Source organism: Scyliorhinus torazame, chromosome 7, assembly GCF_047496885.1.
Source record: "Scyliorhinus torazame isolate Kashiwa2021f chromosome 7, sScyTor2.1, whole genome shotgun sequence".
Lineage (NCBI taxonomy): Eukaryota > Metazoa > Chordata > Chondrichthyes > Carcharhiniformes > Scyliorhinidae > Scyliorhinus > Scyliorhinus torazame.
In genome coordinates, this window is record NC_092713.1 from 23,770,865 (window position 1) to 23,783,191 (window position 12,327).

At 54.9% G+C, this 12,327-nt stretch overlaps 1 protein-coding gene across 1 annotated transcript in view; it reads left to right on the forward strand.

Annotated features, from left to right (window-relative positions):
* The first annotated feature begins 4,686 nt into the window (after positions 1 to 4,686).
* The window catches only part of LOC140427261 (uncharacterized), a 33,368-nt gene continuing 25,727 nt past the window's right edge, over positions 4,687 to 12,327 (forward strand). Inside the window, exon 1 of the mRNA XM_072512854.1 lies at positions 4,687 to 5,241. Coding sequence (XP_072368955.1) covers positions 4,804 to 5,241 — 438 coding nt within the window. The 5' untranslated portion in view covers positions 4,687 to 4,803. The remainder of the gene's footprint in view (positions 5,242 to 12,327) is intronic.

The window sequence follows — 12,327 nt, forward strand, 5'->3', positions numbered from 1 at the left end:
GTTTCTTATCTTCCCCCACAACTGGCATGTCCAGTCCATCGAGGAACTGCTTCATCCCCAAGCCCCCTTCGAAGGTGTACAGCCTCAAAAACGTGTTGACCTTTTCCAGCTCTGCTACCTGTTTGCCTCCGCTGTCTCTAATCTGTGCTGCTTCCCTCGTGGCTGCCTGCTTTCTCAACTGGTGAGCCAACAGGCAGCTGACTTTGTCTCCGTGCTCGTACAGGGTCCCCCGTGCCTGGCGGAGTTGATGCATCGGGTTCCTCTCCGCCAGGAACTCTACGGTCAGAGCCTCGGAATATCACCTGTCTTTCCATGCTTTGTCGGCAATAATTTCACCCCTGATCACAGCCTTCAGTGCCTCCCAGAACATGGAGGTGAGACCGTTCCGGTTGTTCGTAATATACTCGCCTATGGCCTGTGATGTTTTCTCACAGAAAGCCTTGTCAGCCAGGGGGCTGTGTCCTACCTCTATGGGGGGGGGCGTTGGGTACGGCTTGTCTACAAGCTCACATCCATCTAATGTGGAGCATGGTCGGAGATTACAGTTGCAAAGTATTCCGCTCTTACTATCCCTGGAAGCACTGATTTCCCCACTACAAAGAAGTCAATCCGGGTGTATACATTATGTACCAAGGAGAAGAAGGACAACTCCTTCTCCCCCACTGCTCCATCTGCCCCATGAATATGGCGAGTTCCCTTACCGTATTATAGGTCCTCCCTGTTTTGGAGTTTGACCTGTCCATGGGTCCTGTACACAGTTAAAGTACCCCCCACCCCCATGATACATTGGTGTGTGTCAATGTCAGGGATTTCCGCTCTGGCCTTCTTGACAAATTCTGTCTCATCCATTTGGGTGCATACACCGGGACCACCTGTGCCCATCCAGGACACCGCTGACCATGACGTACCGTCCCCCTGGGTCCATGCCGTTCTCGATGCATCAAACACTGTCCACTTATTTATCAGTATGCCCCCCCCCCCCCCCCCCCGGCCCTCTTCTCGCAGCAGGAAAGGTAGGCCTGTCCCACCCAACCCTTTCTAACCCGCAGTCGGTCCTTCTCCCTCAGGTGTGTATCTTGGAGGAAGACTGTCGGCTTTCATACTTTTCATGTGGGTGAAGACTCTTGGTCTTTTCACTGGGCCGTTGAGTTTCCTGACGTTCCAGGTGACTATTCTGAAGGTTTTTCTTTTAGCTCCCCCCCCCCCCCCGCCCCGCGCGCAGGATCAACCATACTTACCTACTTACCTTGTGAACGCGCCCCAGCGCTCCGGGGTTTCTCTTTGTTAGGGGGCCACCCAACATGGCCGCCAACTGTGTGTACAGCATGTCGGTGAGCCCCTGCACTCCGGGGTTTCCGTTTTTTGGCGGACCCGCCAAAGTGGGTGCTTGCAGTGCCATTGTGTTCCAAGTCGCCACGTGTGGCCTGTTGTAGCCAACCTAAATTCCTTACTATCCTAGCCCCTATGTTTCCCCTACAATTCTTTCCCCCTCCTATTATTGTCCCCCCACTCCCTACTCCTTTCCCCGTTTACCCCCCTGGCTGTCCATCCATTGGTGTTTTATAGCTCCCTCCCCACCCCGTGCCAGGCGCTCTCTCCCCTATAGCTGGAGCCCCAACTCCTTGTTCGTACCTGCTGACATTAGCTTTCCCGCTAGTGTGGTGCCCTTCTGCCTGGGGTCGGTTACCTGTCTACCCTTCACCCGCTACCTGGTTTCCCTTTCTGCCATCCTCCTCACCCTCTCCTATGCCCCGCTACCCTCGTCTCTTCCTTCCTACATTTTGGTTCCCATATTCCGAGCGGGGCAGTGCAATCCCGCGCAAAGTCTCTCTCAGGTTGATTCAGTCCCTTCGGGTGATCTTCTCATCGTTGTATTTGCTGCTACTGTCCCAGTCCCTTGTCCTGGACAAATGTGTCCCTGCCCGCAGGGGTCGTGAAGAAAATCTCCATGCCCTGGAATGTGACCCAGAGTTTTGTCGGGTACATCATCCAAAACTTCACTTTGCTTTTGTACAGGGCGCCTTCGCCATGTTGAACTCTGCCGGGCGCTTGGCTAGGTCCACCTCTATGTCCTGGGCAGCACAGTAGCACAAGTGGCTAGCACTGTGGCTTCACAGCGCCAGGGTCCCAGGTTCGATTCCCCGCTAGGTCACTGTCTGTGCGGAGTCTGCACCTTCTCCCCGTGTCTGCGTGGGTTTCCACCGGGTGCTCCGGTTTCCTCCCACAGTCCAAAGACGTGCAGGTTAGGTGGATTGACCATGATAAATTGCCCTTAGTGACCAAAAAGGTTAGGAGGGGTTATTGGGTTATGGGGACAGAGTGGAAGTGAGGGCTTAAGTGGTCTTAAGTGGGTCGGTGCAGACTCGATGGGATGAATGGCCTCCTTCTGCACTCCATGTTCTATATCCTGATCTGGTGCCCTTCACAGTTGTAGGTCCTTGTCTGGCTGGCCCAACGCAGGATTCTTTCCCAGTCCTGGTACCGGTGCATTTTGCCGATTATCACCTCGGATGCTCTCCGGCCTTGGGTTTTGGCTGGAGCAACCGGTGGCCTCTGTCTATTTCTGGTGGGCTTCCCAACAGGCTTCCCAGTATCTGGGCCAAATAGTCCTTGGAGCCCTTGCCTTCAATCCCTTCCAGCTGGCCCACTGTCCTTACATTCTGGCACCGTGACTGGTTCTCCCGGTCCTCTATTTTCCCCTTCACCAGGTGCAGTATAATGTGGATAAATATGAGGCTATCCACTTTGATAGCAAAAACAAGAGGGCAATTATTTATTTGAATTGCTATAGATTGAGCGAGGGGATTGTGCAATGAGACCTTGGTGTCCTTGTAAACCAGTTATTGAAAGTAAGCATGCAGGTTCTGCAGGTAGTGAAGAAGACAAATGGTATGTTGGCCTTCAACGTGAGAGGTTTCGAATACAGGAGCAGGAATGTATGCTGCAGTTATACAGGGCCTTAGTGAGACCACATCTGGAGTATTGTGTGCAGTTTTGGTCTCCTTATCTGAGCAAGGATGTTCTTGCTATGGAGGGAGTGCAGCAAAAGTTTCCCAGACTGATTCCTGAGATGGCTGGACTCACATATGAGGATAAATTGAGTCAGTGAGAATGATATTCGCTGGAGTTTAGAAGAACGAGCGGGGATCTCATAGAAACCTATAAAATTCTAACAGGAGTAGACAGGGTGGATGCAGGAAGGATGTTCCCGATGGTGGGGGGAGTCCAGAACCAGGGGTCACAGTCTGAGGATATGGGGGAGACCATTTAGGACTGAGATCAGGAGACATTTCTTCACCCAGAGTATGGTGAGTCTGAGGAATTCTCCACCACAGGAAACAGTTGAGGCCAAAACATTATGTTTTCAAGAAGGAGTTAGATATAGCCCTTGGAGCCAAAGGGATCAAAGGATGTGGGTGGAAAGCTGGAATAGGTTACTGAGTTTGACGATCAGCCATGATCATAATGAATGGTGCAACAGGCTTGAAGGGCCGAATGCCCTCCTCCTGCTTCTATTTTCTATGTTAAGACAATTATCCCGTATACCTTCTTTTTTTTTAATAAACATTTTATTGAGGTATTTTTGGTATTGTAACAGCAACAAAATAAACAATGTACATGAAACCATAAACATGGTGTGTGGTGGTATGTATTAGGGGTAATACGGTACACCAGGAATGCCGAGCAGCTATTGGAGGACAGATGCTGGATCCCGATTGGATCCTCCACCTACTGGGCTCCACCCAGATAGGAGGGATATAAGAACCTGGGTTATCCCCGCAGCTGCATTCTGTGAGTGAGCTGCTGGGGAACGTGTCTGAACAAGTCTGCTCAATAAAGCCTCGATTGAAGTTCTTTACGTCTCGCCTCGTGTGTGATCGATGGTGCTACAATTTATTGAGCAGACTTAAAAAGGAATATGGAGCTCCGGATCGCCCCGGAGTGCCTGCGAATCAGCCCCCACGCAGCAAACGCAACATCCGCATTTAAACACTGGCTGGGGTGTTTTGAGGGATACCTCCGAACAGCCCCCGGCAGACCAACAGAAGACCAGAAGATGCAGGTCCTGCATTCCAGGGTGAGTCCCGAAATCTACTCACTCATCGAGGACGGGGAAGAATTCCCAGAGGCGATCAACTTGCTGAAGGAGATCTACATTAAGCCCGTCAACCAGGTCTACGCACGCTACCAGCTCGCGACGAGACGACAAATCCCCGGGGAATCGCTAGACGATTTCTTCAACGCTCTAACGATCCTGGGACAAAACTGCAACTGCCCAGCGGTTACGGCGAAAGAACATACGGACCTCCTGATCAGAGACGCTTACGTAGCAGGTTTGGCATCGTCGCAAATTCGCCAGAGACTTTTAGAGAAAGACTCTCTTGGACTCACAGAGGTACGGGCCCTCGCAGCCTCCCTCGACGTGGCCTCCCAAAACGCCCGCGCCTATGCCCCCGACCGCGCTGCAGCCCCTTGGGCTCCGTGGACCCCCGCCGCAACCGACCCCCCGGCAACCCCAACCCCTCCGCACGCCCGCGCCTATGCCCCCGACCGCGCTGCAGCCCCTTAGGCTCCGTGGACCCCCGCCGCGACCGACCCCCCGGCAACCCCAACTCCTCCGCAAGCGTGCGCAGCCAGAATCCCAGACCACCCGGGGGCCCCCGCTGCTACTTTTGCGGGCAGTCAAAACACCCCCGCCAGCGCTGCCCGGCCCGCTCGGCCACCTGCAAAAGCTGCGGTAAAAAGGGGCACTACGCAGCGGTGTGCCAGTCCCGTGGGGTCGCCGCTATCTCCGGGGAACAAATGGGACCACGGGCTCAACTCTCCCAGCGACCCATGGGCGGCCAACGGGCGCCGCCATTTTGGACCCCGGACACCACGAGGGGGGGACGGGCGCCGCCATCTTCCTACCCACAGGCCGCGTGCGATCCATGGGAGCGGCCATTTTGTCCACCCCCGGCCGCGTGCGACTCATGGGAGCGGCCATTTTGTCCACCCCCAACCGCGTGCGATCCATGGACGCCGCCAACTTGGCTGACAGGCAAGGACTCCGGTGTGGCCGGCTCCACACTGCCTGAAGACAACGGTCTGATACACCAACCACGTTTGGCATCGGTGACCCTCGACCAGTCGCGGCCCCGGACGCTCCAGACGACAACGACAAAGGTGCTGGTGAACGGCCACGAAACGCCGTGTTTGATCGCCTCGGGGAGCACGGAGAGTTTTATTCACCCGGACACGGTAAGACGCTGTTCCCTTGTAATTCGGCCAAGCACCCAAAAAATCTTCCTGGCGGCGGGGTCCCACTCCGTTGAAATCAAAGGGTTCTGCATCGCAAACCTAATGGTGCAGGGGAGAGAGTTCAAAAATTACCGGCTGTACGTCCTTCCCCACCTCTGCGCTCCCACCCTCCTGGGGTTGGACTTCCAATGCAACCTCCAGAGCTTAACATTCAAATTTGGCGGCCCTATACCCCCACTGACTATCTGCGGCCTCGCGACACTCAAGGTCGAACCGCCCTCCCTGGTTGCGAACCTCACCCCGGATTGCAAACCCGTCGCCACTAGGAGCAGACGGTACAGCACCCAGGACCGGACGTTTATCAGGTCCGAAGTACAGCGGCTGCTGAAGGAAGGCATAATCCAGGCCAGCAATAGTCCCTGGAGAGCCCAGGTGGTAGTAGTGAAGACAGGGGAGAAGCAAAGGATGGTCGTAGACTACAGTCAGACCATCAACAGGTACACGCAGCTAGATGCGTACCCTCTTCCCCGCATATCCGACATGGTCAATCGGATTGCACAGTACAAGGTCGTCTCCACCGTGGACCTTAAGTCCACCTACCACCAGCTCCCCATTCGCCCGGGTGACCGCAAGTACACTGCCTTCGAAGCAGACGGGCGGCTATACCACTTCTTAAGGGTTCCATTCGGCGTCACGAACGGAGTCTCGGTCTTCCAACGAGAGATGGACCGAATGGTCGACCAGCACGGTTTACGGGCCACGTTCCCGTACCTCGACAATGTCACAATCTGCGGCCACGACCAGCAGGACCACGACGCCAACCTCCGCAAATTCCTCCAGACCGCTAACGCCCTCAACCTCACCTACAACGAAGAAAAATGCGTGTTTAGCACCGACCGTCTAGCCATCCTGGGCTACGTAGTGCGTAATGGAGTGATAGGCCCCAACCCCGAACGCATGCGCCCCCTCATGGAGTTCCCTCTCCCCCACTGTACCAAAGCCCTGAAACGCTGCCTGGGCTTCTTTTCTTATTACGCCCAGTGGGTCCCCCAGTACGCAGACAAGGCCCGCCCACTAATCCAGTCCACTACTTTTCCCCTGTCGTCAGAGGCCCGCCAGGCCTTCAGCCGCATCAAAACGGATATCGCAAAGGCCACGGTGCGCACCATCGACGAGTCCCTCCCCTTCCAAGTCGAGAGCGACGCGTCCGACGTCGCTCTGGCGGCCACGCTCAACCAAGCGGGCAGACCCGTGGCCTTTTTCTCCCGGACCCTACACGCTTCAGAAATTTGCCACTCCTCAGTAGAAAAGGAGGCCCAAGCAATAGTGGAAGCTGTGCGACATTGGAGGCATTACCTGGCCGGCAGGAGATTCACTCTCCTCACTGACCAACGGTCAGTAGCTTTCATGTTCGATAATGCACAGCGGGGCAAGATCAAGAACGACAAGATCTTGCGGTGGAGGATCGAACTCTCCACCTACAACTACGAGATCTTGTTCCGTCCCGGAAAGCTGAACGAGCCGTCCGATGCCCTATCTCGCGGCATTTGTGCCAACGCACAAGTGGACCGTCTCCAAGCCCTCCACGAGGACCTCTGCCACCTGGGGGTCACTCATTTCTACCACTTCATAAAGGCTCGCAACCTCCCTTACTCCGTCGAGGACGTCAGAACAGTCACCAGGAATTGCCAAATCTGCGCAGAATGCAAACCGCATTTTTTCAGGCCAGATAGCGCGCACCTGATAAAGGCTTCCCGTCCCTTTGAACACCTCAGTTTGGATTTCAAAGACCCCCTCCCTTCCACCGATCGCAACACGTACTTTCTTAACGTCGTTGACGAATACTCCCGCTTCCCCTTCGCCATCCCCTGCCCCGACATGACCGCGGCCACGATCATTAAAGCCCTCGGCACCACCTTTACACTGTTCGGTTTCCCCGCCTACATCCATAGCGACAGGGGGTCCTCCTTCATGAGTGACGAGCTGCGTCAATTCCTGCTCAGCAAGGGCATAGCCACGAGCAGGACGACCAGCTACAACCCCTGGGGGAACGGGCAGGTAGAGAGGGAGAACGGTACGGTCTGGAAGACCGTCCTACTGGCCCTACGGTCGAGGAGTCTCCCAACTTCCCGCTGGCAGGCAGTCCTCCCGGATGCACTTCATTCTATCCGGTCCCTGCTGTGTACCACCACTAACCAAACGCCTCACGAGCGCCTCCTTGTCTTCCCCAGGAAGTCCTCCTCCGGAACGTCGCTGCCGAAATGGCTGGCGGCCCCGGGACCCATCCTGCTCCGGAAACATGTGCGGGCGCACAAATCAGACCCGCTGGTGGAAAAGGTACATCTACTCCACGCAAACTCGCAGTACGCCTACGTGGCGTACCCAGACGGCCGACAGGACACGGTCTCTCTGCGGGACCTGGCGCCCGCCGGAGCTCCCCACCCCCCCCCCCCCCCCAACACAAATCACCTCGCCCTCACTCCCGCCGGTGCACCCCACAGCCACCCCCTTCCCGGGGGGATCGGTCCTCCTCCCAGGCCCGTCCAGGAGTAAGGAAACAGAAGGGGACAGCGCGATGCTCCCAGAATCGACCGGACCCGAGCCAGCACCACCACCACCCGGACTGAGACGATCGGAAAGGGCGACCAGAGCACCATCTCGACTCATCGAATGTATATAATTCAGTGGCCCAGCAAAGCGGCATTGTTGTAAATAGTTAACGCTGCAAATCGGGTAAAATGTGAATAATTCGGTGGCCCAGTAAAAGCGGCATGATTGTATATAGTTCAATGGTTAAGGCACCGACCCTGTAAACCCCTACCACCATACCACCCACCACCCAGCCGGGTTCTTTTTTAACAAGGGGAGAATGTGGTGGTATGTATTAGGGGTAATACGGTACACCAGGAATGCCGAGCAGCTATTGGAGGACAGATGCTGAATCCCGATTGGATCCTCCACCTACTGAGCTCCACCCAGATAGGAGGGATATAAGAACCTGGGTAATCCCCGCAGCTGCATTCTGTGAGTGAGCTGCTGGGGAACGTGTCTGAACAAGTCTGCTCAATAAAGCCTCGATTGAAGTTCTTTACGTCTCGCCTCGTGTGTGATCGATGGTGCTACATGGTGCAAAAGCCGTCTCCCTTCCTTACAGGTCCCACCTTTATTAACCCACTACTCTGAGCTAAACTAACCCCCCCCATCCCCCCTTCTGCTGACGATTAATTTTCCGCGAAGAAGTCGATGAACGGTTGCCACCTCCGGGCGAACCCTAACAGTGACTCTCTCATAGCGAACTTGATTTTCTCCAAACAGAGAAAGCTAGCCATGTCCGATAGCCAGGTCTCCGACTTCGGGGGCTTTGAGTCCCTCCAAGTCAATAGTATCCGTCTCCGGGCTACCAGGGAAGAAAAGTCTAGAAAGTCTGCTTCTTTCTCCTCCTGGATTCCCGGGTCTTCCGACACGCGAAAATCGCCACCTCTGGACTCCGTGCTACCCTTGTTTTTAACACTGTGGACATGACATCTGCAAACCCCTGCCAAAATCCCCTGAGCTTTGGACATGTCCAGAACATGTGGACATGGTTCGCTGGTCCTCCCACACATTTTGCACACCTGTCTTCCACCCCAAAGAATCTGCTCACCCTGACCACTGTCATGTGAGCCCGATGAAAGACTTTGAATTGTATCAGGCTGAGCCTGGCACAGGTTGCGGTTGCGTTGACTCTACTCAACGCGTCTGCCCATAGACCATCCTCTCAGCTCCTCCTCCCACTTGCGCTTCAGCTCCTTGGTCTGCGTCTCCTCTGACCCCATAAGTACCTTGTAAATGTCAGAGATGCCCCCTCTCCTACCCATCCTCTGGAAACTACCCTGTCTTGAATCCCCCTTGGCGGCAGGAGTGGGAAGGTTGACACCTGTTTACGTAGGAAGTCCCGCACCTGCAGATACCTGAATTTGTTTCCCCTCGCCAACCCAAGCTTCTCCTCCAGCGCCCTCATACTCGGAAAGCTCCTCTCTGTAAACATATCCCCCATCCTCTCAATCCCTGCTCTCCGCCATATCCGGAACCCCCCATCCATACTTCCTGGGGCAAACCAGTGATTATTACAGATTGGGGACAAGACCGATGCTCCCTCTGCTCCCACATGTCTCCTCCATTGCCCCCAGACTCTCAGGGCCACCACCACCACGGGGCTGGTGGAGTACCGTGCTGGCAGGAATGGCAGAGGCGCAGTTACCAACGCCCCCAGACTGGTGCCCTTGCATGAAGCCGCCTCCATACCTCCCATGCCGACCCCTCCCCCACCACCCACTTCCTGATCATGGCTATATTCGCCGCCCAGTAATAGTTACTAAAATTTGGCAGCGCCAGCCCGCCCTCTCCCCGACTCCGCTCAAGCATTACCTTCCTTACCCGCGGGCTCTTGCCCGCCCAAACAAAGCCAGTGATCACTTTGTTGACCCGTTTAAAAAAGGACCACGGAATAAAGATGGGGAGACATTGAAACACGAACAGGAATCTCGGGAGGACCGTCATCTTCACCGACTGCACCCTCCCAGCCAGTGACAACGGAAGCGCGTCCCATCTCCGAAAATCGTCCTTCATTTGGTCTACTAGCCGGGCCAGATTTAATTTATGCAGCCGGTCCCATTCCCGCGCCACTTGAATGCCGAGGTACCTAAAGCTTCCCCCTACTAATCGAAACAGCAGCTCCCCCAATCGCCTCTCCTGTCCCCTCGCCTGGACCGCAAACATCTCACTTTTCCCCATATTTAGCCTATACCCCGAAAACCGGCCAAATTCCCCAAAAATACTCATGATTTCTTCCATCCCCTCTATTGGGTCCGATACATGCAGAAGCAGGTCGTCTGCATAGAGCGAGGCGATAGGAGGTATGCGGAGACCCCAGAGGCAGGGCTTTTAAGGGAACGGCGGAGGCTACAGGCGGAGTTCGGCTTGTTAACCACAGGGAGGGCGGTGGAACAGCTGAGAAAGGCGAGGGGGGCGATCTATGAGCATGGAGAGAAGGCCAGCAGAATGCTTGCACAGCAGCTTAGAAAGAGGGAGGCAGCCAGGGAGATAGAAAGCTGGAACAGGTTACTGAGTTTGACGATCAGCCATGATCATAATGAATGGTGGAACAGGCTTGAAATGGCCTCCTCCTGCTTCTATTTTCTATAATTTGACTCTACTCAACGCGTCCCCCCATAGACCATCCTCGATCTCTCCTCCCAGCTCCTCCTCCCTTGCGCTTCAGCTCCTCGGTCTGCGTCTCCTCTGACCCCATAAGTTCCCTTGTAAATGTCAGAGACACTCCCTTCTCCTATCCACCCTTTTGAAACTACCCTGTCCTGAATCCCCCTCTAGCAGTAGGAGCGGGATGGTTGACACCTGTTTATGTAGGAAGTCCCGCACCTGCAGATACCTGAATTTGTTTCCCCTCGCCAACTCAAACTTCTCCTCCAGCGCCCTCATACTCGGAGAGCTCCCCTCTATCAACATATCCCCCATCCTCTCAATCCCTGCTCTCCCACTGACCATAATGTACCAACCTCCTACATCCAAGACTATTCTACCTGCCTCTAACACCACCCGCTTATTGATCAGGATCACGACCCCTCTAGTCTTTGAGTCTAGTCCCGAGTGAAAGACCTGACTGACCCAGCCATATCTCAATCTAATCTGTTACTCTAAGGTGCGTCTCCTGCAACATTACCACGTCTGCCTTCAGTCCCCTAAGATGCGCGAACACACGTGCCCTCTTGACCGGCCCATTTAACCCTCGAACATTCCAGGTGATCAGCCTAGTTGGGGGGCTCATTGCCCCCTCTTCGCCAATCAGCCATCCCCTTTTTTGGGCCCGCCTCCAGCCCATGCTCCACGCCTCCACCGCCCGCCCCCCAGGCAGCCTCCGCCCCCAACCTCCTCTCTGTCCCTTAGCCCAAGTCCCTCCCTCGTCAGCAGAACATTTACCCCCCCTCACCCCCCTAGTAACAACACTCTGTAACCCAAACCCTTCAATAAACCGAACATATGCACACACCCCACTGCGCTTCCATGAGCTAGCCCGCCCAGCTGGCTTGGTGGCCCCCATCCTTGGTGCCAGATAGTCTCCCACCTATTGTTCCCTCCCCACCCTCCCACCCGCTCATACAAACAAACTCCAATATCACACAATTGCCCGACAGAAAAACACCAAGATCTAAACAAGCACACCTCCATCCCCCAATGGTACAAATGAAAATCTGAACTCACTCAGCTCTGCCGCTGTCCCAAATCAATGCAAAAGGCATTACAAACAGCTTCCACAAAACAAAAAACGAGGAACTTTTTTAAAAAAAGAACAGAAAAAAAAATGAACGTTGCAGAAAAATTCAAAAGTTCTCAGTCCACCACCAGTCCTTTCCTTTTCGCGAAGTCCAGCGCGTCCTCAGGCGACTCAAAATAAAAGTGCTGCTCCTCGTACGTGACCCAGAGACCGGCCGGATACAACAGTCCGAACTTCACCTTTTTCTTAAAAAGGATCGACCTACTCTGGTTGAAGCCTGCTCTTCTCCTGGCCACCTCCACACTCAGGTCTTGGTAAACCCGCAGGATACTGTTGTCCCATTTACAGCTCCGTGTCTGCTTGGCCCACTGTAGAATGCGCTCCTTATCCAAGTACTTGTGGAATCTCACCATCATTGCCCTCGGGGGATCTCCCATTCGCGGCTTCCTCGCGAGTGCTCTGTGAGCCCTGTCCACCTCCAAGGGCCGGGAGAATGCCCCATCCCCCAGCAGCTTCTCAAACATGTCTGCGATGTATGATCCAGCGTCCGCTCCTTCGGACCCCTCCGGGAGCCCACCGACTCTCAAGTTCTGCCGGCGGGACCTATTCTCTAGGTCCTCCACCTTCTCCAGGAGCTTCTTCTGCTGGTCTCTCAGCATCCCCACCTCCAACTCCACCACAGTTTGATGTTCCTCCTGCTCAGCCAGCGCCTTCTCTACCTTCTGGATCGCTCGATCTTGGGTGTCCAATCTAAGCTCCAGCCGCTCAATTGACTCTTTTATCGGGTCCAAGCAGTCCCGTTTCTGCTTAGCAAA